At 55.2% G+C, this 20,518-nt stretch overlaps 6 protein-coding genes across 9 annotated transcripts in view; 2 read left to right on the forward strand and 4 right to left on the reverse strand.

Moving 5' to 3' along the window:
• Nucleotides 1–16,610, forward strand: part of LOC147219533 (uncharacterized) — a 28,149-nt gene extending 11,539 nt beyond the window's left edge. The window contains exons 7-18 of the mRNA XM_086171176.1: nt 4,846–4,925; nt 5,020–5,204; nt 5,507–5,651; nt 6,738–7,067; nt 10,055–10,168; nt 10,263–10,507; nt 10,712–10,769; nt 10,815–11,078; nt 11,229–11,452; nt 11,494–11,719; nt 14,492–14,645; nt 15,119–16,610. Of these exons, the coding sequence (XP_086027302.1) occupies nt 4,846–4,925; nt 5,020–5,204; nt 5,507–5,651; nt 6,738–7,067; nt 10,055–10,168; nt 10,263–10,507; nt 10,712–10,769; nt 10,815–11,078; nt 11,229–11,452; nt 11,494–11,719; nt 14,492–14,645; nt 15,119–16,332 (3,239 nt within the window). The 3' untranslated portion in view covers nt 16,333–16,610. The remainder of the gene's footprint in view (nt 1–4,845; nt 4,926–5,019; nt 5,205–5,506; nt 5,652–6,737; nt 7,068–10,054; nt 10,169–10,262; nt 10,508–10,711; nt 10,770–10,814; nt 11,079–11,228; nt 11,453–11,493; nt 11,720–14,491; nt 14,646–15,118) is intronic.
• Nucleotides 1,965–4,106, forward strand: LOC147219534 (uncharacterized). Of its 2 annotated transcripts, none has more exons than XM_086171550.1 (2): nt 1,965–2,321; nt 3,114–4,106. In XM_086171550.1, the coding sequence occupies exons 1-2, from the start codon at nt 1,967–1,969 to the stop codon at nt 3,848–3,850; spliced, it is 1,092 nt and encodes a 363-aa protein (XP_086027676.1). In that variant the 5' UTR covers nt 1,965–1,966; the 3' UTR covers nt 3,851–4,106. The 2 variants fall into 2 exon arrangements, with proteins under 2 accessions (XP_086027676.1, XP_086027677.1); XM_086171551.1 differs by lacking the exon at nt 1,965–2,321 and adding an exon at nt 2,441–2,667.
• Nucleotides 6,287–8,837, reverse strand: LOC147219535 (uncharacterized). Its single transcript, XM_086171553.1, has 2 exons — nt 8,642–8,837; nt 6,287–7,470 (listed from the first exon to the last, which is right to left on the reverse strand). The coding sequence occupies exons 1-2, from the start codon at nt 8,796–8,798 to the stop codon at nt 6,569–6,571; spliced, it is 1,059 nt and encodes a 352-aa protein (XP_086027679.1). The 5' UTR covers nt 8,799–8,837; the 3' UTR covers nt 6,287–6,568.
• Nucleotides 9,752–12,190, reverse strand: LOC147219536 (uncharacterized). Of its 3 annotated transcripts, XR_015108035.1 has the most exons (3): nt 12,007–12,190; nt 10,236–11,721; nt 9,752–10,164 (listed from the first exon to the last, which is right to left on the reverse strand). XR_015108035.1 is itself a non-coding variant. In XM_086171548.1 (2 exons), the coding sequence occupies exons 1-2, from the start codon at nt 12,047–12,049 to the stop codon at nt 10,577–10,579; spliced, it is 1,188 nt and encodes a 395-aa protein (XP_086027674.1). In that variant the 5' UTR covers nt 12,050–12,190; the 3' UTR covers nt 9,752–10,576. The 3 variants fall into 3 exon arrangements, 1 of the variants encoding a protein (XP_086027674.1); XR_015108034.1 differs by lacking the exon at nt 12,007–12,190 and having other exon boundaries at nt 10,236–11,866; XM_086171548.1 differs by having other exon boundaries at nt 9,752–11,721.
• Nucleotides 16,592–18,778, reverse strand: LOC147219537 (uncharacterized). Its single transcript, XM_086171552.1, has 2 exons — nt 18,387–18,778; nt 16,592–17,329 (listed from the first exon to the last, which is right to left on the reverse strand). The coding sequence occupies exons 1-2, from the start codon at nt 18,736–18,738 to the stop codon at nt 16,623–16,625; spliced, it is 1,059 nt and encodes a 352-aa protein (XP_086027678.1). The 5' UTR covers nt 18,739–18,778; the 3' UTR covers nt 16,592–16,622.
• Nucleotides 18,779–19,532: 754 nt separating this feature from the next.
• Nucleotides 19,533–20,518, reverse strand: part of cart4 (cocaine- and amphetamine-regulated transcript 4) — a 2,634-nt gene continuing 1,648 nt past the window's right edge. The window contains exon 4 of the mRNA XM_086171566.1: nt 19,533–20,213. Within this exon, the coding sequence (XP_086027692.1) occupies nt 20,106–20,213 (108 nt within the window). The 3' untranslated portion in view covers nt 19,533–20,105. The remainder of the gene's footprint in view (nt 20,214–20,518) is intronic.

Below are 20,518 nucleotides of genomic sequence, written 5' to 3' on the forward strand. Positions count from 1 at the left end.
TTACACTTCTGAAAAGGACAATTCAGGACGGACGGCCTGAGGAGAAGAATTGCAGAATACCGGAACTATCGTGACGAACCGTCTCAGATGAACAACATTCTTTTCAAAGGGGAAAAGATAATCGTGCCGGAGTCACTAAAATGTTATCCAAAATGCACACAGGCCACAAGGGTACAGAGAAGCGCAAGCAAAGAGCTTGTGACGTATCGTTTTGGCCCGGGATGAAGATACAAATAGAAGACATGGTTGCGAAATGCCCAGTGTGTTTGGAGCACAGACCAGCAAACACCAAGGAGCCCGTGATCAGCCACACACTTATATTGTATTGGTATTTGTATTGTCCAGGACTACTATGAGTTATAATCTGGTACAAACATCTCTGCCTCTGTGCTTCATGTATTTGTACACTGTCCTAATAAACTTCTAAACAAACAAACAAACACTCCCCAACAGGCCGTGGCAAACAGTTGGAACTGATCTTTTCACCCGGAACAACCACAACTGTATTGTTACCGTTGATTACTGCAGCAGATACTTTAAGCTGGACAAACTGCAGCACCACTTCATCAACAGTCACACAAACTCCAAGCATCCTTCGCCAGGCATGGAATTCCTGACATTGTGATCTCGACAGAATACGCAAGCAAGGAGTTTGAGTCGTTTGTAACGACGCGGGAGTTCAAACATGTAACTTGAAGTCCACGCTACCCTCGGAGCAACGGTCTTGAGAGAAAGCTCTCCACATGACCAAGTCGCTCATGGAAAAGGCCAAAGCCGATCACAAGGATCCATACTTGAGCCTGCTTGAGTTCGGCAACGCACCAGTTGGCAACTTCACATCACCAGCCCGACGCCTGAGGTCCACCTTCCAAGCATCCATCATCAGCTCAAACCAGAAACTCTCAGTCAAAGGGCAACTCACAACATCAGAGCTTTTCACCGAAGCTACCAGAAGAATGATGGATCTTCAAAACCAGTCTCAGCTCGTCACCCAGGACAGAGTTTGCTTTCAGGACAAGACCTTGGACACCAGCTGTTGTTGTCAGTTCCAGATCATCCAAACACCAGAGTTCAGTACAGGAGGAACCCTGGCCACCTGATGGACTCTAGAGAAACATCTAGCGTCCCCACTGGTGACCTCTCTGAAGTCCAGCATGGACCTCAAGGGACTGACAGGAACTGGCAGTCACCCACTACTCGCTACCGTACTAGTTCTGGTCATGAGGTTAAAGCTTGAGTCATCTTAGATCTCTATCATGTGTCTCTGCATAATATTCCATGTCAGTGTTGAAGATCAATGTTTATCTTCAAGTCTTCAGTCTATTTGGGCAATAGATCCATGTTTTGATGTTCTAATTAGTAATAGACGCTTTCATTTTGCGTACAGGTCAAACCGAGAAACTAAACATCTGGATTGGAGTTCAAACGTGGCCAAATGTGATGTTTGTCAACCAAAGCTGAAGGCCTCCAAACCCCTGTTCTGTCTGGTAGGACATGAGACCTCTTTACTGGGAGAGCAGCATCTACTGCTCCAGAAGAAGCTGAAGGAGATCTGGTCCAGACCTGCGGAGGGGCGGAGCCTATCTCTGGAGGACAGGAGGCGGGGCTTCATCAGGACAGGTCACCTGTCAGTCATCCAGCCATTCACAGCTGAGGAACATTTAGAGAACCTGGAGAACCTGGAGAACCCAGGCAGGGCCTCCTTCTGACAGTAGGAGTATCTGAGTTCAAACCTTCTCATCCAGAAGAAACAAAACGTGACGTGGATCAGATCCCAGACCCTAAGGTGCAGAAGATGGAGAAGATGGAGATGGTGGAGAAGATGGAAATGGTGGAGATGGTGGAGAAGATGGAGAAGATGGAGATGGTGGAGATGGTGGAGAAGATGGAGATGGTGGAGATGGTGGAGAAGATGGAGATGGTGGAGATGGTAGAGGTGGTGGAGGTGGGGGAGATGGTGGAGAAGATGGAGATGGTGGAGAAGATGGAGATGGTGGAGATGACCTCCACGGCAGAGGAGTTGCGCGGAGGCCCCGCCTCCTGCCGACGTATTGCGCTGACGTCATCACGCCGCCGCCCTCGTACGAACACGGAAGTCCTTTCCCGCGCGATCCGGTCGATGACGTCACGGGAAGGGTCGCCCCGCCGTGCGTGTGCGTGCGCGATGTCCGGGCTGCAGGGGCTGCGGGTGTTCGTGTCGCGGCGGCTCCACGCCGCCGTGGACGAGATCTTCGCGCACTTCGAGAGGACCATCCTGGAGTACGAGCAGGAGATGGAGCGCCGACACCGGAAGCCGCCGGAAGCGGAGCCGCGGCACGCGGGTGAGTCCGCCGGGGGGGGGGGGGGGGGGGGGGGGGGGCTAACGCTAAGCTAACGCCAGCCCGCGGCTCGCCACCGCGAACGCGCAGGGAGGAGAGCGGGTCGTGACGTCATCGGGAAGAAACGTAAACAAAAGCCTCTCAAACCGGAAGCTGCAGCGGGAACCGGCGTGAATCCCCACGCAGCCGCGCGCCCGGAAGAAGCGCCCACTTCCCCCGATGGACCCGGAAGTAGCGCCTCCTCGGGTCGTCAAGGAGACCGAGGCTCTGTCAGCTGATTGGTCGCTGACCCTGGAGGTCACAGGGGGGTCACTGTGGATCCACACGGGTGGAGGTCCAGGTCCTGGAGGTCAGAACCTTCTGAGCTGCTCCAGAGCAGAGCATGTTGTTAGCATGTTCTGAACATCACACACACACACACACTCCTTCAGGTCCGGTTCTGGTTCCAGTCAGGGAACCTGGAACTCCATGCTATATAGCTAACAGTTAGCTTAGCATATGTACCTCTGTAGCAGCCATGCGGGAGGCGTCTGGTGAGAAGGTCTTCTCCAGTTTCTGAGGCGACATGAACCAGGAGGACCGTCTCAGCAGAGGAACTTCTCAAATGTTCTTGATGGGATGGAAGGTCCGGGTCACCTGAGCCGGACGTGCAGGAGCCGGGTCGGCGTCCCGGACCTTCTGGTTCTGGACAGAGAATCTAACCGAGATGAGGAACTTCCATCCAAACAGGAAGTGAGGTCGTGAAGATGTTGGGATTCTTCACGTCTGTTTCTGTTTGTGTCTCCTGTCCTGCAGACGGCCAGCAGCTGCTGAGGGAGGAGGAGGAGGAGGAGGAGGTTCCTCCAGAGCGGCAGGGCCGGATCTCCAGTCTGGACCAGGAGATCCCTCACATCAAGGAGGAGCAGCTGTGGAGCGGTCAGGAGGAGGTCCCGCCGGCTCCCGACCCCGTGAAGAGCGAGGACGAGGAGGAGAAACCTCAACCCTCGGAGAAGGTGGAGGCCGATCCTCCGAGCGGCGTGAAGACGGAAGCCGACGGAGGAGCGGAACCGGCGAGGAGCTCGGAGACGGACCGGAGGACCTCCTGGGCTCCGGAACCCGAGGAGAGCTTCGTCCCGGACCGGATCGGACCCGGGGCGTCGGGTTCGGCGGCGGCGAGGCACGGCGACGGACGCTACGGCGCCGACAAACCCATCTCCTGCTCCGAGTGCGGGAAGACGGTCTCCTCCAAGTCGGGTTTGCACTATCACAAGAAGATCCACACGGGCGAGAAGCTGTTCGGCTGCTCCTTCTGCAGCAAGAGCTTCAGGAAGCGCTCCCACCTGGTGGAGCACATGAGGATCCACACCGGAGAGAGACCCTTCGCCTGCCCCGTCTGCGGGAAACGCTTCGCCCAGCAGGGACACATCAAGTCCCACATGATGACTCACACCAGAGACAAACCCTTCAGCTGCAGGCTCTGCCAGCGCAGCTTCACCTGGAAGTACCAGCTGAAGACGCACGAGTGCCGCGGGGAGAAACAAGGTCACGGCTGAGGAGATGCGAGGAGGTCGGCCTCCGAGGAGAGCTTGGACGGTTCCTTCCAGGAGGCGGCGGGAACGGACCCGGGCGAGATGCTCCTCGAGTTCTGCGCTCCTTGCCGAGACGCTCATCTTAGTCCTTATTTATTTATTTATGGTCGGGGGGGCTTTGCAGGAGAAGGAACCATGGACAAGGGTTCCTCCAGGCTGTTCTCCGTTCTCCTCACAGCGTTCTCTAATAAAAGGGGTCTGATTCATCGGAGTCTGGTTGTCTTTGTGAACCAACCAGCAGGATCCAAGAAGCAGCTCAGTCTGGATGGGCCGCTGAGCAGTTTGTTTGGGGTTCTGAGCAGGCCGATGACACTCACGGGAGGCCCGGAGGAGGTACCCAAGGTACTGAGGAGCCTCCAAAGGTATGGAGGAGGTACCCAAGGTACTGAGGAGCCTCCAAAGGTATGGAGGAGGTACCCAAGGTACTGAGGAGCCTCCAAAGGTATGGAGGAGGTACCCAAGGTACTGAGGAGCCTCCAAAGGTATGGAGGAGGTACCCAAGGTATGGAGAGCCTCCATAGGTACGGAGGAGGTACCCAAGGTACTGAGAAGCCTCCAAAGGTACGGAGGAAGTACCAAAGGTATGGAGAGCCTCCATAGGTACAGAGGAGGTACCCAAGCCTGGAGGAGCCTCCAAAGGTACTGAGGAGCCTCCAAAGGTACAGAGGAGGTACCAAAGGTACGGAGGAGGTACCTGAGCCCAGGAGGAACCAAAGGTATGGAGAGCCTCCATAGGTACAGAGGAGGTACCCAAGCCTGGAGGAGGTACCCAAGGTACTGAGGAGCCTCCAAAGGTACGGAGGAGGTACCTGAGCCCAGGAGGAACCAAAGGTATGGAGAGCCTCCAAAGGTTCTGGCCTGTGGAGGTGCAGAACCCACAGGTTTAGAATCTGCAGGGGTTCGGGTTCTGTTGATTTGCTGCTGTCAGACCCAGAGTGTGGAGCCTCCTCGTCCTGAAGCTGAGGGCTACAGGAGGAACCTGGAGATCCACATCTCATTTGAACCAGGTGAGGACCAGAGTCACCCCAAGCTGCTCCAGGTACAGCAAAGGGTTTTCTATCAGAGATGGTCTGGAGACACCTGATGGACACAGACCTTTCAGCTGCTCCACCTGCAGCCGTGGCTTCACCCAGGAGAACCTGCAGCTCCATCACGGGAGGTTAAACCCGGCACAAGCAACGGCCTTTGGCCGGTCCGAGGGCGGGAAGAGGTTCACCTGCGAGGACCAGGTGCAGAGGCCCGTCCAGGTCCAGGCGGAGCAGAGGCACAAACCCAGCAGGGGCCTCATCCAGGACCACCGGATCAGGAACCACCACCGGTAGACCAGAACCATCAGCTCACCTCTTCCCAACTCCTCACCGGCGAACACGAGTCATTCGGCCAATCGGGGAGCGCCTCCGGGAGGTCAGAGGTCAAAGGTGGACCGCAGGATGTGATGTTGCGGACATCTTGCAGACTACAGGTGGGACGTACTGTCCTCCATGCGGGTCCAGATACAGACGCAGAGGTGAAGCGAGATGTTGGAGGCTGGTCGGTCCCAGCAGATCTGCTCAGGCCGTCAGAGAAATATACATTTATAGGTAAATAAATAAAGCCATATCTTTGTTTACAAATATACAGAGTGTGTTTACAGCAGCCAGTTCAGCAGTCTGATGTCCTGGTGTCCAACCTGCTGGAGAAGCTGGTGAGCAGTCCAAGGTGTCCCCGTCCTGATGGAGGGGACGGAGGTGCCGACCACGTCCTCAACGCTCCTCACCTGCTTCTGGTCAGAAGCTGCTCGGGATGATCTCAACGGGGCGAGGGCGGGCGAGCGTCCGGGAAGCAGGAAGTACGCGGACCTCCTCCACAGCCGTGATGTCGATGGCGAGGGAGACCTGGCTGCTTCTCCCTGAAGTCCACGATGATCTCCTCCATCTTATCTGCCCTGGATATCAGGTTCATGTCTGCTCAGGTGGTCCTGAGCGCTCGTCTTCAACACGTTCGTGCGGTCAAACACTCCTGGAGAGCCTCCGTCACCCTCAGACCGAAACCCTCGTCCTCCTCCGGGGCTGGAAGCTGCTCCGGAGAAGACCTTCACCGCCAGCCGCCACCAAGTAAAGAACCCGTTCCTGTGCTTTTGTCACCTTTAAGGTTCGAAGGTTTCTGGAGGACCACCGGCAAGACCTCACACAGGAAGCCCGGCAGCGATCCCAGAGCGCCAGAAGATACGTACCTTGTCGTTGTTCCGCTCGGGTCCAGAGGAGGTCGGCGTCCCGCCTCTGCTCCTCCAGGAGGGTTCAGAGGTCCACCGGCCGGGGGGCAGAGAAGCAGCGCTGCAGAGGCAAGCTAATGCTAGCGAGTCACGCGAAGGTCCGAGGGGGACGCCGGAACACGGACCTCCGCCTGACGTTCACCAGCATCCGACGGGAAGCCCGGCTTTATTGGTTTAGTGAAACATCTGACATCAACAATGACAAACAGGACGTTCGGAGGAAGACGGCGCCCGAGAAGATCAACCCCCAAAGATACAAACGTCTGACAGAAGCCGCCTGGGCTCGCCGAGCAGACACCTGGTGGTGGAGAGAAGACCGGGAGAACCGGGAGAACCGGGAGAACCGGGCTTCCCGCCCAGACAGGAAGTAGTCCAGAAGAAGGTGGACAAACAGCGAAGCGAGAGGAGCCGTTCTTCTGCGGAGGCGGGCGTCACGAGGGCTTGGAACCTCCGACCTCCGCGGGCCCCTCGACCCCCGACCTCTCGGCGGCGTGGCCCCACATGTGACTCATCATGTTCCCTCTCCTGGCGAAAGGCTCGGCGCAGACGGGACACGCCGGGGGTTTCCCTCCCAGGTGGACCCTCATGTGAACCTTCAAGGCGCCCTTGAGGGCGAAGCGTTTGTCGCACACGGCGCAGCCGAAGGGTTTCTCGCCGCTGTGGCCGCTCATGTGCGAGCTCATGTTTCCTCTCTGCGAGAAGCCTTTCCCGCACACGGGGCAGACGAAGGGTTTGGCGCCGGTGTGCGTCCTGGCGTGCTGGACCAGGACGTTGCGCTGGGTGAAGCTGGCGCGGCACACCGAGCAGGAGTACGGCTTCTCCCCCGTGTGGATTCGAAGGTGCGCCGCCAGATCCGAGCGCTGGCGGAAGCCGCGTCCGCAGACGGCGCAGCCGAAGGGCTTCTCCCCCGTGTGGACCCGCATGTGTCGGGTCAGGTTGGACTTGTCGCCGAAAACCCGGCCGCATTCCGAGCAGCCGAAGTGTTTCTTGGCGGGACCTTTGGAGCCCCGGCCCCTCCGAGGCCCCGGGCTCTCCTTCCGCTCCGATCGCGAGAGGGGACAGGAGGTCCCCGCTGCTTCTGAGTCCACCTTCTCCTCGCTCTGATGGCCACCGAGTCTTGAGGCCGGAGGTTCCTCCTCCTCCTGGTCCTCGCTCTTCACGGGAGCAGGAGTGAACGGAGGCTCTTCCTTCTGACGGCCCCAAAGCTCCTCCTCCTCCTCCTCCTTCTTGATAAGCAGGGGTTCCTGGACCGGACCGGAGCTGGACTCCTGCTGCTCAGGAGAAACCTCCTCCTCCTCCTCCTTCTCCTCCTCCTCCAGCAGCGGCTGGATGTCTGGAGAAACAGAAGAAGGACCCTTCAGTTTACCGACTCGACAAGGATTCACGCAGCGTTTCTGCTTCTGCTGATGATCGTGAGCAGCAGAAGGGCTCCGGCTGAAGGTTTATTTATTTTTTTATTACTATTTTTAATTTAAATATACATATGTACAAATAAACATGGCAAGGTAGAACTGAATGAACTCTGATATCCGTCTGGTCTACAAAATGTTCCATAACGCCGCCCCACCTCCTCTCAAGACCTTCATCAAGCCTCGCTCACACTCACAAGTCGGTGTCTGGAGGAGACCGCGATGTTCCTCAAAGAAAGTCTGCCTTCTCACAATCTGCCTTTTCCCGTAAAGCCATCAAAGAATGGAACGGGCTTCCAGACAATCTGAAGAACATGGCTGATTTCCACACCTTTACACGGCCGTTAAGAATTGGATTCTGGAGCTCCAAACATGCTAACATTTTGATGACCAAAGTAATAATATAGTAATAATATCACAACAATAGCACTTTCAACTTGCAAAATACATATTTCATTGCCTGTTTATATATTGTATAGTTATTTTATTGCCTCTCTATATATTTTATATATATTGTCTATTTTATACAGTTTTATATTTGTATTGTCCAGGACTACAGATGGAAATGAGCTATAAGCTATAATCTGGTCCAAACATCTCTGCCTCGGTGCTTAATGTTATTGTACACCGTCCTAATAAACTTCCAAACAAACAAACAATGTCAATGAAACAACCGGGGATGAGGAAGCACAGGACATTCGTTCTGTATGTAATCAGAAGTTAACAGTGTTAACGGTTTGTGAGAAATTTATAATGCTAGACAAAAAAAGAAATTAAAAGGAAATGATTAAATAAATAGACAAATGAAATTAAAAAGGGGGAAAAAAAACTTGCAAGGGGAATATAACATGTAATTAAGTTGGTGGTTCACAAGGAATCTCATCACATCAAACTATATATTTTTGGTTTTTGGATTTTTCCATAAGTTTTAAGGATTTGTTTGTTAAATTTAAAATCCTTTATGAAGAAAGTAAAATTTGGGGAACATTTTTGCATTCCGTTGCTTCCGGTCCGTGTTGCCGGCATATGAGCCGCGGCAGCTCGCCTGCGGCTAACGCTAGCGGCTAACGCTAGCTTAGCGTTAGCTGAACTCACCCGCGTGCCGCGGCTCCGCTTCCGGCGGCTTCCGGTGTCGGCGCTCCATCTCCTGCTCGTACTCCAGGATGGTCCTCTCGAAGTGCGCGAAGATCTCGTCCACGGCGGCGTGGAGCCGCCGCGACACGAACACCCGCAGCCCCTGCAGCCCGGACATCGCGCACGCACACGCACACGCACGGCGAGCCTCCGCCGTGGAAGCGAAGCGCCACTTCCGGTTTGCCTTTTCAAAATAAAACACAGCTCTCCGAGCCGGGCGGGCTATATATATATATATATATATATATATATATATATATATGTGTGTTATGTGTGTTTTATACAGACTTGTGTATATTTTTTTTAATTAAAAGGAAAGGGACGCTTCCGCTTTGATCCATGACGTCACATTATTTTAAAGTTTCTATTTTCCCAACCACCTAAGGAATTATTGAGGGTTCGCTTTAATTTTGAAGATAATATTTGTATATTTTGTGAAGACAACGTTGAAACCACTGACCATATATTTTTCTCGTGTGAAAAAGTACTTTTGGGCTAAAACTCAAAAATGGGTTAAAGATAATTTTCCATCGTCACCAGTTTCCTCCTCAAGAGATGATATAACATTTGGTTTACTTGTAAGCAACATAACAGATGAACTCTGTGTCCATGTTAAAGTTCTTCATTCACAAAAACAGAACGCAAAAATGTTCCCCAAATTTTACATTATTTATAAAAGATTTTGAATTATAAAAAAATACTTAAAGCTTATGGAAAAATCCAAAAAATATACAGTTTGATGTCTGAGATTCCTTGTGAACCACCAACTTAATTACATGTTATATTCCCCTTGCAATTTTTTTTCTATTATTATTTATTTATGTTTTCCTTTATTTTCTTTTTCTTCGAGCGTCAAACATTTCTCACCAACCTTTAACACTGTGAACTGGTACAATTGATTCATTGACATTCAATTCTACCTTGCCTTGTTTATTTGTACATACATTTATCTGTTTATACTATTTACGTTCAATAAAAAAGTTTCCATTTTCTCGGATGTAAAGGATGGAGGAACATCTCTGGAGGACAAACCACCTTCACTGAGGGGGTTGGAGGTGGATGGAGGTGGACTTTTGTTCAGATGCTCAGATGAACCACAGCTTTTAATAACTGGTTTAAAGAAACGTTTGTAAAGACTTTGTAGAAACCGGAGGTGCCTTCATCTTCACCCCCGTCTGATCCAAGGATCCAACCTAATGGTCATCATCATCATCTTCATCTCCATGAACAAATGAATTGTGCAGGAATGGTTTTTCTCCATCTTCCTTGTGGTGGGTCCTTGTTCTTGGTCTCCAACACCTCCTGGAGCCGCTTCTGGAATGTTCTCAGGAGGTCCCGCCCCCGATCATCTCCCATCTGAGGGTTCCTCTGCAGGTGAAGGACGGGAAGCTGACGCTCGGCGGGGGAGGAGGCTCCCTCGCCAGGGGGCGGAGCCTCCTCCGGGACGCCAGCGGGCGGTCGCCAAGGCGACGGTCCCACAGCCTCTGCGTGCGACAGAGAGAAGAGCCGTTAGATGTTCGTTAGCGATCCGCCTCCACGCCGCTCGTTCACTCACGTCTGTCTTCTCATCCCGGCCGCCGAGGTCTGCGGGACCAGCAGGAACCAGAGGAGCGGAGAACATCCGCACGCTCGAGCCCCGACGTTCAACCACCTTCACCCGGCCCGAGGAGGTCCAGGGTCCGGAGACTCGCGGGAGAAACCCAGGGTTCTGTTTGGTTCTGCCGCCCCGGAGCCAAAAGCCCACCTCTCCTGTGTAGGTCTGGAGAACATGGCGTCGGGCCGCTCCGTCCTTCCGAAGGTGGAGAAGGTCTGCGGACCCAGCGGGAGGTCGGAGCTTCGGCCTCCGAGGAACGCGCGGAGTCGCCGAGGAGCCGAACGCACGCCGCCGAGACGGGGTCAGAGGTCGGAGGTCGCGGGAGCGGCGTCGGCACACTTGTGTCTCTTAACCTGGTACTTCCAGGAGAACATCCTGCGGCAGGAGGTGCAGCTGAAGGGTTTCTCCCCCGTGTGAAGCCTCATGTGCTTCTTCAGGTTGGTGCTCTGGGTGAAGCTCTTCTGGCACACGGAGCAGTTGAAGGGCTTCTCTCCGGTGTGTGTCCTCACGTGCTGGACCAGGGTGTGACGCCGGGTGCAGGTGAAGGTGCAGAACACGCAGGAGAAGGGCTTCTCCCCCGTGTGGATCATCATGTGCTTCTTCAGGTTGCTCTTCAGGCCGAAGGTCTTGCGGCACTCGGAGCAGCCGAAGGCCCCTTCGGAGGGAACGCGGCTCCTGGAGGACTCGCCGCCGCCGCGGCGCCGACCCGGTTCCTCGGCGGCGTGGACCCTGGCGTGCTTCTTCAGAGCGGAGCTTTGGCTGAACCTGGCTCCGCAGGCGGAGCAGAGGAACGGTTTCTCCCCCGTGTGGCGCCTCATGTGCAGGACCAGCGTGTAGCGCTGCGTGAAGCTGCTGCCGCACACCGAGCAGGAGAAGAGCTTCTCCCCGGAGTGGATCCTCTTGTGCCAGTTCAGGCTGGACCTGGAGCTGTAGGTCTTCCCGCATTCCGAGCAGGTGGCGGACTTCTCCGACATCTGGGCCCTCCTCGCCGCCTTTGGACCCGTCCTGGACGCTACGACCCAGTCTTCATCGTCCTCGGTGTCCGGATCCGAGGGGGAGGAGCTCCGGTTCTCCGTCACGGGTTCAGGACAGCGGGAGGTCTGGTTCTTCGTCTCAGGTTCTGGACAGCAGGGGGTCTGGTTCTTCATCTCCAGCTCTGAAGACCAGGAGGTCCTCTGGTCCGTCTCTAAGCTCCTCGCCGGTTCCGCTCCTCCGTCAGCTTCTGTCTTCACGCCGCCTGGAGGCTCGACCTCCACGTTCTCCAAGGGCAGAGGTTTCTCCTCCTCATCCTCGTTCTTCACGGGGCCAGGAGCAAGCGGGACCTCCTCCTGACCGCTCCACGGCTTCTCCTCCTTGATGCGAAGGACCTCCTGGTCCGGACCGGAGCTCCAGCCCCGCTGCTCTTCTTCCTCCCCAACGATCACCTTCCTCACGTCCGAAGGCAGGTCTGCAACAGAAGAAAACATCTGATCAGAGCTCGGGAGCAGGTGGAGCTCCTCCATCCATCCATCACATTTAATCAACAAGTTGACTGAAGATCTGTAGATGTTTGCTATCAGCGGATAACGACCCCGGACGTGAGGCGGACGGGTCTGATCCGGTTCCGGTTCCTCCTCTCTGGAGAGGCTCCGGTCTCCGGTCACATGGGTCTGACGTCTTTAACGGGGGCGCGAGCAGCTGGCGGAGCTGCTAGCAGCCTAGCTAGCGTTAGCTTAGCCGCGAACACGCGAACCTTCGGTTTCCGGAAGTGGCGCCGCGGGCGTGCGGCGCGCCATCTCCGCCGGTCCACGCCGCTCCTCCGCCGCCCACGCAGCTCCTCCGGTGCGGCCGTCGCAGTAACGGCCAGCCCGCTGCTGTGGAAATGTCCTCGGAAACGTTTCCGGTGCGTTCAACCTCCGACTTCCGGGTTTTCACGTCACGTGAGGGCTGCGACCGTGACGTCATTGCGAGCGCAGGAAATGAAGGGGGAACTAAATGAAGGGTGTTTTGGTAAAAACGTATTATTTGTGTGTGTTTCCCCTGGCTGAACAGATCTGTTGTGAACACAGATTTGTCGATCAGAGATAAAAAGAAGGTAATGAAGTGAGGAGAGAGCTGGAGAACCAGAAGCTCCTCTCCTGCAGGTCCACCTGGTGACCTCCAGACCTCAGAGGGTCCGGCAGGAGACGCCTGCATTCCTCAGGTCATAGATGACCTCTCTGGTGGCATCAAAGATCATCCTTCTGCATGGATGGCTGACCAGCTCAGGAGGAACCTCCTCCGCCTCAGGGAGCCGCCTGACGTCTGCGGCTCAAGATGCTGAGGAGAACCTGCTGCTTTGGAGACCAACAACCTTGCCAAGAACCAGGTAAAAAGATCTAACCAGAATGTCTTTCTTCACGCCAGTCGTTCTTTCTTCTTCCGGCTATTAGAAGGCAAACTCCTCCGGAAGCGATTGCTCCTCAAGCTTTGCCCTGCAGTCCAAGCCTTGTCCACCACAGACAAGCCAGCCGAGCTCCAGCAGCTCCGGGTTCTTCCCCGGGCCGTCTGGGAACTCCCGTCCGAAGCGCAGAGCCTCGCAGGCCGGCAGCGCCATCTGGTGCTGGGCAGTGGGGGAACACCATGGAGGTCCAGTAGGCCAAGAACCTCCTGAGCCTGGAGGCCAACACACCATCATCACTTCTCTGTTGATTGTGATGATGATGATGATGATGATATACTGTGTGTCCAGGAGACCAGGTGGAAAGGTAGTAAGGCTAGAAGCTTAGGAGCAGCTTTAAGTTGTACTATCATGGTACTGACAAGAAGAGACATGGAGTAGGAGTTATCTTGAAGGAGGAGTTTGTTAGGAACGTCCTAGAGGTGAAAAGAATGTCAGATAGATTTATGAGTCTGAAACTGGAAATCGAAGGTGTGATGCTCAATGTTGTTAGTGGCTATGAACCACAGGTGGGATGTGAATCTGAAGAGAAGGAGAAGTTCTGGGATGAGTTGGATGAAGTGATGCAGAATATTCCCAGAAATGAGAGAGTGGTCATTGGTGCAGACTTCAATGGACATGTTGGTGAAGGCAATAGAGGGGATGAAGAAGTGATGGGCAGATATGGTATCCAGGATAGGAATGCAGAGGGACAGATGGTGGTAGATTTTGCAAAAAGGATGGAAATGCCTGTAGTGAACACCTTTTTCCAGAAAAAACAGGAACATAGGGTAACTTATAAAAGCGGAGGCAGGAGCACGCAGGTAGACTACATCTTGTATAGACGAGGTAACCTGAAAGAGATCAGTGACTGCAAAGTAGTTGTAGGTGAGAGTGTAGCCAGACAGCATAGGATGCTGGTTTGTAGGATGACTCTGGTGACAAGGAAGATGAAGAGGACAAAGGCAGAACAGAGGACAAAGTGGTGGAAGCTGAAAAGGGAGGAGTGTTGTATGGTTTTCAGGGAGGAGTTGAGAAAGGGTCTGGGTGGTCAGGGTGAGCTTCCAGATGATTGGACAACAACAGCTAGTGTTATCAGGAGACAGGTAGAAGAGAACTTGGAGTGTCACTTTATCCCTCTAGAGTTGCCACAATTCTGCACATCCCCTTTATTCTTAAAAATAGACACCATCACACTTTGTCTCCATTCTTCAGGCATCTTCTCACTCTCTAAGATCCTGTTGAATAATGGAGTCAGAAACTCCACCACTGCCTTTGGTGGAGGAAGACCAAAGAGAAGATCTATGGGGGTGGTGGGAGAGGATATGAAGGTGGTTGTTGTGAGAGAGGAGGATCCAGAGAAGAAGGCTGGATGGAGAAGGTGGACTCGCTCTGGTGACCCCTGAGGGGAGAAGCTGACAGGAGAAGAAGAAGAAGAAGAAGATACATGCAAACATCTCCCCAGGAGAAACACATTCAGTAAATATACACGTGTACAACAATCAGACGCCATCCAAAGAGTAGCAGGGAAATACACGTCTGCACATAAACACATTCATATTTTTGTTGACTCATATGTGTATGTATATATATATATATATTATGAAATAATATATATTATATTATGAAAACACACCATCTTTTCAGCCATGAGAAGCACATCCACATCCAGAGGCCGTGTGTGTGTGTGTGTGTGTGTGTGTGTGAGCAGCAGTCCTGCCTCGCCTGCACACACACATGCGCGCGCGCGCGCATTGGGTCACGTGATGTGACGTCACGCCGCCGCCCCGGATGAGCCTCGCGGGCTTCCGTACCGTAAATACGGGCGGAGACGCGCAGCGGGACCCGCCGCGGCCCCGACGAACCGCGCCGTCCCGCCGACTCCCGGTCGTCTGAGGCGGCGGAGCGGCGTCTGATCCCCGGCGCACGGATGGAGCGACGCCCGGCCGCGGCTCCGCCTCCGGAGAGCGAAGGTTCGCCCCGATACACGCCGGAAACGGCTTCCGGTGACGTCGCGGCCGAGCTAATGCTAAGCTAGCCCGCTAGCAGAGCGGCGTCTTCTTCGTCGGTGCCGGTTCGGTGGCGGGCGGGAGGGCGTCGGTTGAATTCCCCGGAGGACCCCGACGGTTTAGGATTCCGGTCCCAAAGTTCGGTTCGCGGGGTTTGGACCGGAACTCGCAGACCCGGCCCGCCCGGATTAACCCCTCCGCCGCCGGCCGGGCCGGAGCGGGTCCCCCGGAGCCTCGGCCTCCGGGTGCCGGGGGGGGGGGCGGGGGGTCAGAGTCCAGATGACCGGGGACTCCAGAGACTCTTCTTGATCTCAGACTCTCCTGGTCCTTCTGATGGGGTTCCATCTCCTTGTCTCTGCTTCTGGACCTCCGGCCGCTCGGCGGTCAGAAGGTCCGAGGCCGAAGTCCAGACGTTCAACCGCTTTCTTGTGTTGCAGATCTGCCTTCGGACGTGAGGAAGGTGATCGTCGGAGAGGAAGAGGAGACGCGGGCCTGGAGCTCCGGTCCGGACCGGGACGTCCGGCTGATCAAGGAGGAGGAGGAGGAGCGGTGGAGCGGCGAGGAGGAGGAGGAGGAGCTTCACGGGCCGGAGGAGGGCGACATCACCAAGTTGGCGTTCACTCGCGTCCTGGTGAAGAGCGAGGACGAGGAGCAGAGGCCTCAGTCCTCGCGGCTTCAGCGGCGTGGAAGCGAGGAGGACCCGGAGGCCCGGTCTCCGGCCGGCGTCCTGAAACGCATCAAAATTGAACCCGCCGACGACGAGGGCGAAGAATCGGAGCCGGCGGGCGGCTTGGAGGCGGAGCTCCGGACCTCCTGGTCCCCCGAGGCGGAGCTGGAGAACCGGACCTCCGAGAGCGAGACGGACGACGACGAAGACTGGATCCGAGCCAGGGAGACGGGGCTCCGCGGGGTCGGCGGGGGCCACGGCGCCGCCGGCGACGGGAGGCCCCGCGAGGGAGCCGTCAGCTGCTCCGAATGCGGGAAGACCTTCCTCTCCAAGTCCAGCCTGAGCTGCCACAAGAAGGTCCACTCGGGGGAGAAGCCCTTCGTCTGCTCCTTCTGCAGCAAGACCTTCAGGAAACGCTCGGATCTGGTGGTGCACCTTCGGAGCCACACGGGGGAGAAGCCGTACTCCTGCTCCGTCTGCAACACCAGCTTCACCAAGAGCAACGCCCTGGTCCTGCACATGAGGACGCACACCGGCGTGAAGCCCTTCCCCTGCTCCGTCTGCGGGAAGATGTTCTCGCAGAAGGGACACATGACCACCCACATGAGGACGCACACCGGCGTGAAACCCTTCCCCTGCTCCGTCTGCGGGAAGATGTTTTCCGAGAAGGGACACATGCGCCGGCACATGACGTCGCACACGGGCGAGAAACCCTTCTCCTGCTCCGTCTGCGGCAAAACCTTCTCCCAGAAAGGACACATGACCACGCACATGGCGGCGCACACCGGCGAGAAGCCCTTCGGCTGCTCCGCCTGCGGCAAGCGCTTCACCTGGAGGTCCCAGTTCAAGAGGCACGAGTGCGAGAACGGCCGGGTGAAGGAGGCCGCCGACCCTGGGGGCGACGCCGACCGCCGTCGCGGTCCTCCCGGCCGCTCGGACGCGGAGGCTTCGGGCGGACACGACAAGTCCGACTGTCAGGGGTGAAGGAGCCGCCGGTCGCTCGGACAGCGGGAGATCTCCGGAGGGCGGCTGGATCCCGCCGCTTCCCGTCCCGCCGGTCGCCTCGCCCTCCTCCGTAGGTGGACGCCGTCCGGACGAGGGAAACGCGCGACGTCTCAACGGGAAAAAGACTCGGGTTCGGTCGCGGCGGTACGAACGGCGACGCCGTCGGGAAGCTCGCCGCGAGGACATAGAAACTCGGGCGGACGCCCGACGGGACGTGAATCCTGCAAAATACAAAATAAAAGTTGTCATGTTTGTGATACGACCTTCGTCTATGTGTGGATCGTTACTTCGGCCTCCGACGCACTCGGGCGACGGGAGCAGGGGAAGAGTCCCGTCAAAACAGAGGCGGACCAGACGTTTGCGTGGACGGAGGTGAATATATCTATCAGATACAACACACAGATGTTTGGAACATTCAGAGTACATTCAGGCTGCCGCCTGCCGGCGTCCCGGCACCGCCAGAAGGTCTTCTCACACACCGAGCGGCCGAAGGGTTGAACTCTCGGCGCGTGGTTGACCGGGCCGTCCGTCCGGTCGAACCCTGGGCCGCAGGAGGAGCGGCTGAAACGTTTCTTCTCGCTGTGGATTCTCCGGTGGACCTTCAGTTTGCTCTTCGGTCTGAAGGCTTTGCCGCAGACCGAGGGGCCGAACGGTTTCTCAGCCGGACCTGCCTGAAGGTCACCGGGTCCCGTCGGGTCTTCGGTTTCTGGAGCCCAGGAGGTCCTCAGGTCCGACTCCGAGCTCCTCGCCGGTTCCGCTCCTCCGTCGGCTTCTGTCTTCACGCCGCTCGGAGGCTCGGCCTCCACGTTCTCCGAGGGCCGAGGTTTCTCCTCCTCGTCCTCGCTCTTCACGGGGTTGGGAGTGAACAGGACCTCCTCTTTGACATGCGGGGGCTTCTGGTCAGGACTGAAGGTCCATGGCTGCGGCTCAGGAGGAACCTCTTCCTCCTCTTTCTCCTCCAGCAGCTGCTGGACGTCTGCAGGACAGGAAACAGGAAGAACCATCAGCTTGTCTTGGACTCACACGTTTGAAAAATTGACGTCCTCTGGTGGAACCTCAGAACTTGTTGATGTTTGCAGATGACATTGTGATCTGTAGTGAGAGCAGGGAACAGGTGGAGGAACATCTAGAGAGGTGGAGGTATGCTCTGGAAAGGAGAGGAATGAAGGTTAGTGGCAGCAAGACAGAATATATGTGTGTGAATGAGAGGAACTCAGGTGGAGCGGTGAGGCTACAGGGAGTGGAGATCAAGAAGCTGGAGGATCTCAGGTACTTGGGGTCAACAGTCCAGAGCGTAGGAGAGTGTGGAAAAGAGGTGAAGAGACAGTCCAAGCAGGTTGGAATGGGTGGAGAAAATTGTCAGGGGTACTAAGAGATAGAAGAGAAGGACGAGACACTGGTGAGATGATCTACAAACACTAACAATGACCAAAAGACAGCAGGCAGAACTAGAGGTTGCAGAGATGAAGATGTTGAGGTTCTCTTTGGGAGTGACCAGGATGGAGAGGATCAGGAATGAGTCTATCAGAGGAACAGCACATGTTAGATGTTTTGGAGAGAAGGTCAGAGAAGCCAGACTGAGATGGTTGGGTCATCACAGTGAATGTTTTAGTGGACGGATGCTGGAATTGGAGGTCTAGAGGAAGACCTAAGAGAAGATGGATGGACGTGGTGAGAGAGGATATGAAGGTAGTTGGTGTGAGAGGAGGATCCAGAGAACAGGGTGGGATGGAGAAGGTGGATTCAATGTGGATGAGATGAGATGAGAACAACTTTATTAATCCCGAAGGAAATTGTTGTGCCAGAGTTTCAAGTAAAAACAACAGTAATAGACAATAGTGGAAAGGAGGAAGAATAAGAAATATTATGAAATATAGGAGATATTAGGAGACCCTGAAGGGGAGAAGACCAAAAGAAAAGAAGAAGAACCTGCGTTTTGGTTTGTTTTCTAAGCTTACGTTTCTTTTTTTGGATTTATCTTGGAGGTTGCTCTGACCTCCAGAAGTTCTTAGCTCCGTGCGGAGGTGACGGACCTGCTCGGTGCAGCCGGACCCGCGGCTGCAGCACGGCGTCCAGGATGCGGCGCTGCCGCCGGTTGTCCTTCCGGGCCCGGAAGAGCTCCTGCCGGTTCTCCTCCACGGTCCGCTCCAGAAGCTGGAAGATGTCCTCCACGGTCCTCCCGAACAGCTGGAGAACCTCCTCGGCGGCCGCCGCCAGCCGCCGCTCCGGCTGCGCCCGCAGCATCGCCCGCGCCGGGCGGCTAGCAGGACGTGCTAGGCTAGCCCGGGTCGGAGCTCGAACTCCGGCAGGCGACTGGACCCGGACCGGACGAGGACCGGGAGAGAACCGGGAGAGGACCGGGAGAGGACCGGTGTCCCGCTCCATCCAGGAACACGTTAAGAGGAGGAAACGCGCCGCACCCCAAACCCGGAAGTAATCCGGGATGACTTCCGGTGTCTTCGATATTTATTTAGCGATTTTTATTTACGCGAACTGGAATTATTTATTTATTACCAGACAAAATGGTTTATCTTTTGAAGGTTTCACCGGGGTTTGACGTCACATTAATTAAATTAAAAAAAAACAAAACATTGACTTCACCGCCTCAGAGATGAACTTCATTACCCACATGCCCCGGCGGCAAGCGGCCGCTCTGATTGGACGAGCCGGGAGCGCGAGCCGCCGCACCAGAACAGCGGCTGGGTTTGAGCAACACCTTTTCAAACGCTGAACCTCCTGGTGCTCTATCTCCTCGTGTGTGTGTGTGTGTGTGTGTGTGTGTGTGTGTGTGTGTGTGTGTGTTATCGGGGAGGGGTTTGGTCTTTGGGCTGCTAAATGTCACGGCTGCTCTGATGATCTTCATCTTTGTCCATCAGAGGAGAATCAAAGGTTGTGATCACTGGCGGTTTGAGGTGACATCATCACTCGGTTGCTGAAGGTCCTTGCACCTCCACAGCGCCCCCTGCTGGACACGTCCCGCCCGCCCCCGGGGCCCGGGACCCGGTCCCCGTCTGGTCCCGGATGGCCCCGCAGCCTCCGGAGCGTTCGGGGCAGGACGTGGGCGGGAACCCGACGCGGTGAAGCTTCCAGAACATCTGGAGGCCCCTGAGGCCGAGGAGCTCTCTGGACCCGACTCTTCAATAAGGACCCGAAGAGCGACGCTTTGATAAAGTCCTCTCAACTTTATTTCCATTTCTGATTTTAGCGTCAGCTGTTTATTTGTTTACAAAAACAGAAGAACCCGAAGGAACGCGACGTCGCTCCGGCTCCTCCACGCGCCCGTCTTCACCCAAACATTTATTCCAAGGTCCAGTCCGCAACTGAGCTAAGGTAACAGGCTAACAGGCTAACAGGAGGAGTGGAAACAATACAGGAAAGCTAATGAGCCGGGGAGTTTGTTTTTAGCTTTAGCAATGAGCTCGGTTGCCCTGTGAGCAGGGTTGGGGAACACAGCCAGTTGAGGCTAACAGCTGTAGCTCCTATTTTTACATTTAAAATGAAAAACCACCATCTTTGTTTTTTCTGTGTTTTTTTTGTTGTTTTTTTTTGCAAAATTGTGAGATGGGGTTAGCTTGCGAGCTGTAGCTATTAGTGAGTTAGCCCTGTGGGTCAGTGCGACGTCACCATAAAAGATAGTTAGCATACAAAGACATGCAGGAGGCTTCGTGACTTCTGGGGCTAAACATGGCGTCGATAGGCGTGGCGTGGCGTTAGCTCGTAGCTTAGCATCAGATAAAGATCCTCACGGGTGTTCAGTAGCAGCGCAGGAAGAAGGAGTTGCAGGCGGTTCCTCTCAGGCAGTCGCACAGGCGTCCAATCCGAGGGCCGTGTTTCATCGCACAGCGCTCGCCCACGTCACACTGACACACACACACACACACATATGTTTGATACTTGTCAAATGACCGAATCCAGATATTGATGATGTCATCGTTTCAGGGAAACAAGCCGGTAACCATGACGACAAAACAAAAGCCTGCATTGATGAGGCCACGCCCACTTCCTGTTTCGAGGCCCTGCCCTCTGATTGGACGGTTCCGCCGGCAGAACTAAAGCTGCTCGTTTCCTCTTAGACAACCACAGAGGAGCTCCTTCTGGACCGACACGCATCTACTCCTTATCAAACCGAACGTATTGATCGGATGGAAGCAATACATGATCGATC

Source organism: Fistularia commersonii, chromosome 24, assembly GCF_037954325.1.
Source record: "Fistularia commersonii isolate RoL2024-O1a breed Wild chromosome 24, RoL_Fcom_v1.0, whole genome shotgun sequence".
NCBI classification, from domain to species: Eukaryota; Metazoa; Chordata; class Actinopteri; order Syngnathiformes; family Fistulariidae; genus Fistularia; species Fistularia commersonii.

Coding starts and splice junctions, on each gene's coding strand:
- LOC147219534 (XM_086171550.1), top strand. CDS start 1,967: ATGGAGATGGTGGAGAAGATGGAGATGGTGGAGATGACCTCCACGGCA. Junction 2,322..3,113: donor AGCGGAGCCGCGGCACGCGG/GTGAGTCCGCCG, acceptor CCTGTCCTGCAG/ACGGCCAGCAGCTGCTGAGG.
- LOC147219535 (XM_086171553.1), bottom strand. CDS start 8,798: ATGTCCGGGCTGCAGGGGCTGCGGGTGTTCGTGTCGCGGCGGCTCCAC. Junction 7,471..8,641: donor AGCGGAGCCGCGGCACGCGG/GTGAGTTCAGCT, acceptor CTGTTTCTCCAG/ACATCCAGCCGCTGCTGGAG.
- LOC147219536 (XM_086171548.1), bottom strand. CDS start 12,049: ATGGCGCGCCGCACGCCCGCGGCGCCACTTCCGGAAACCGAAG. Junction 11,722..12,006: donor GCCACTTCCGGAAACCGAAG/GTTCGCGTGTTC, acceptor CTTCTGTTGCAG/ACCTGCCTTCGGACGTGAGG.
- LOC147219537 (XM_086171552.1), bottom strand. CDS start 18,738: ATGGAGCGGGACACCGGTCCTCTCCCGGTCCTCTCCCGGTTCTCTCCC. Junction 17,330..18,386: donor GGTCCGGCTGCACCGAGCAG/GTCCGTCACCTC, acceptor CCTGTCCTGCAG/ACGTCCAGCAGCTGCTGGAG.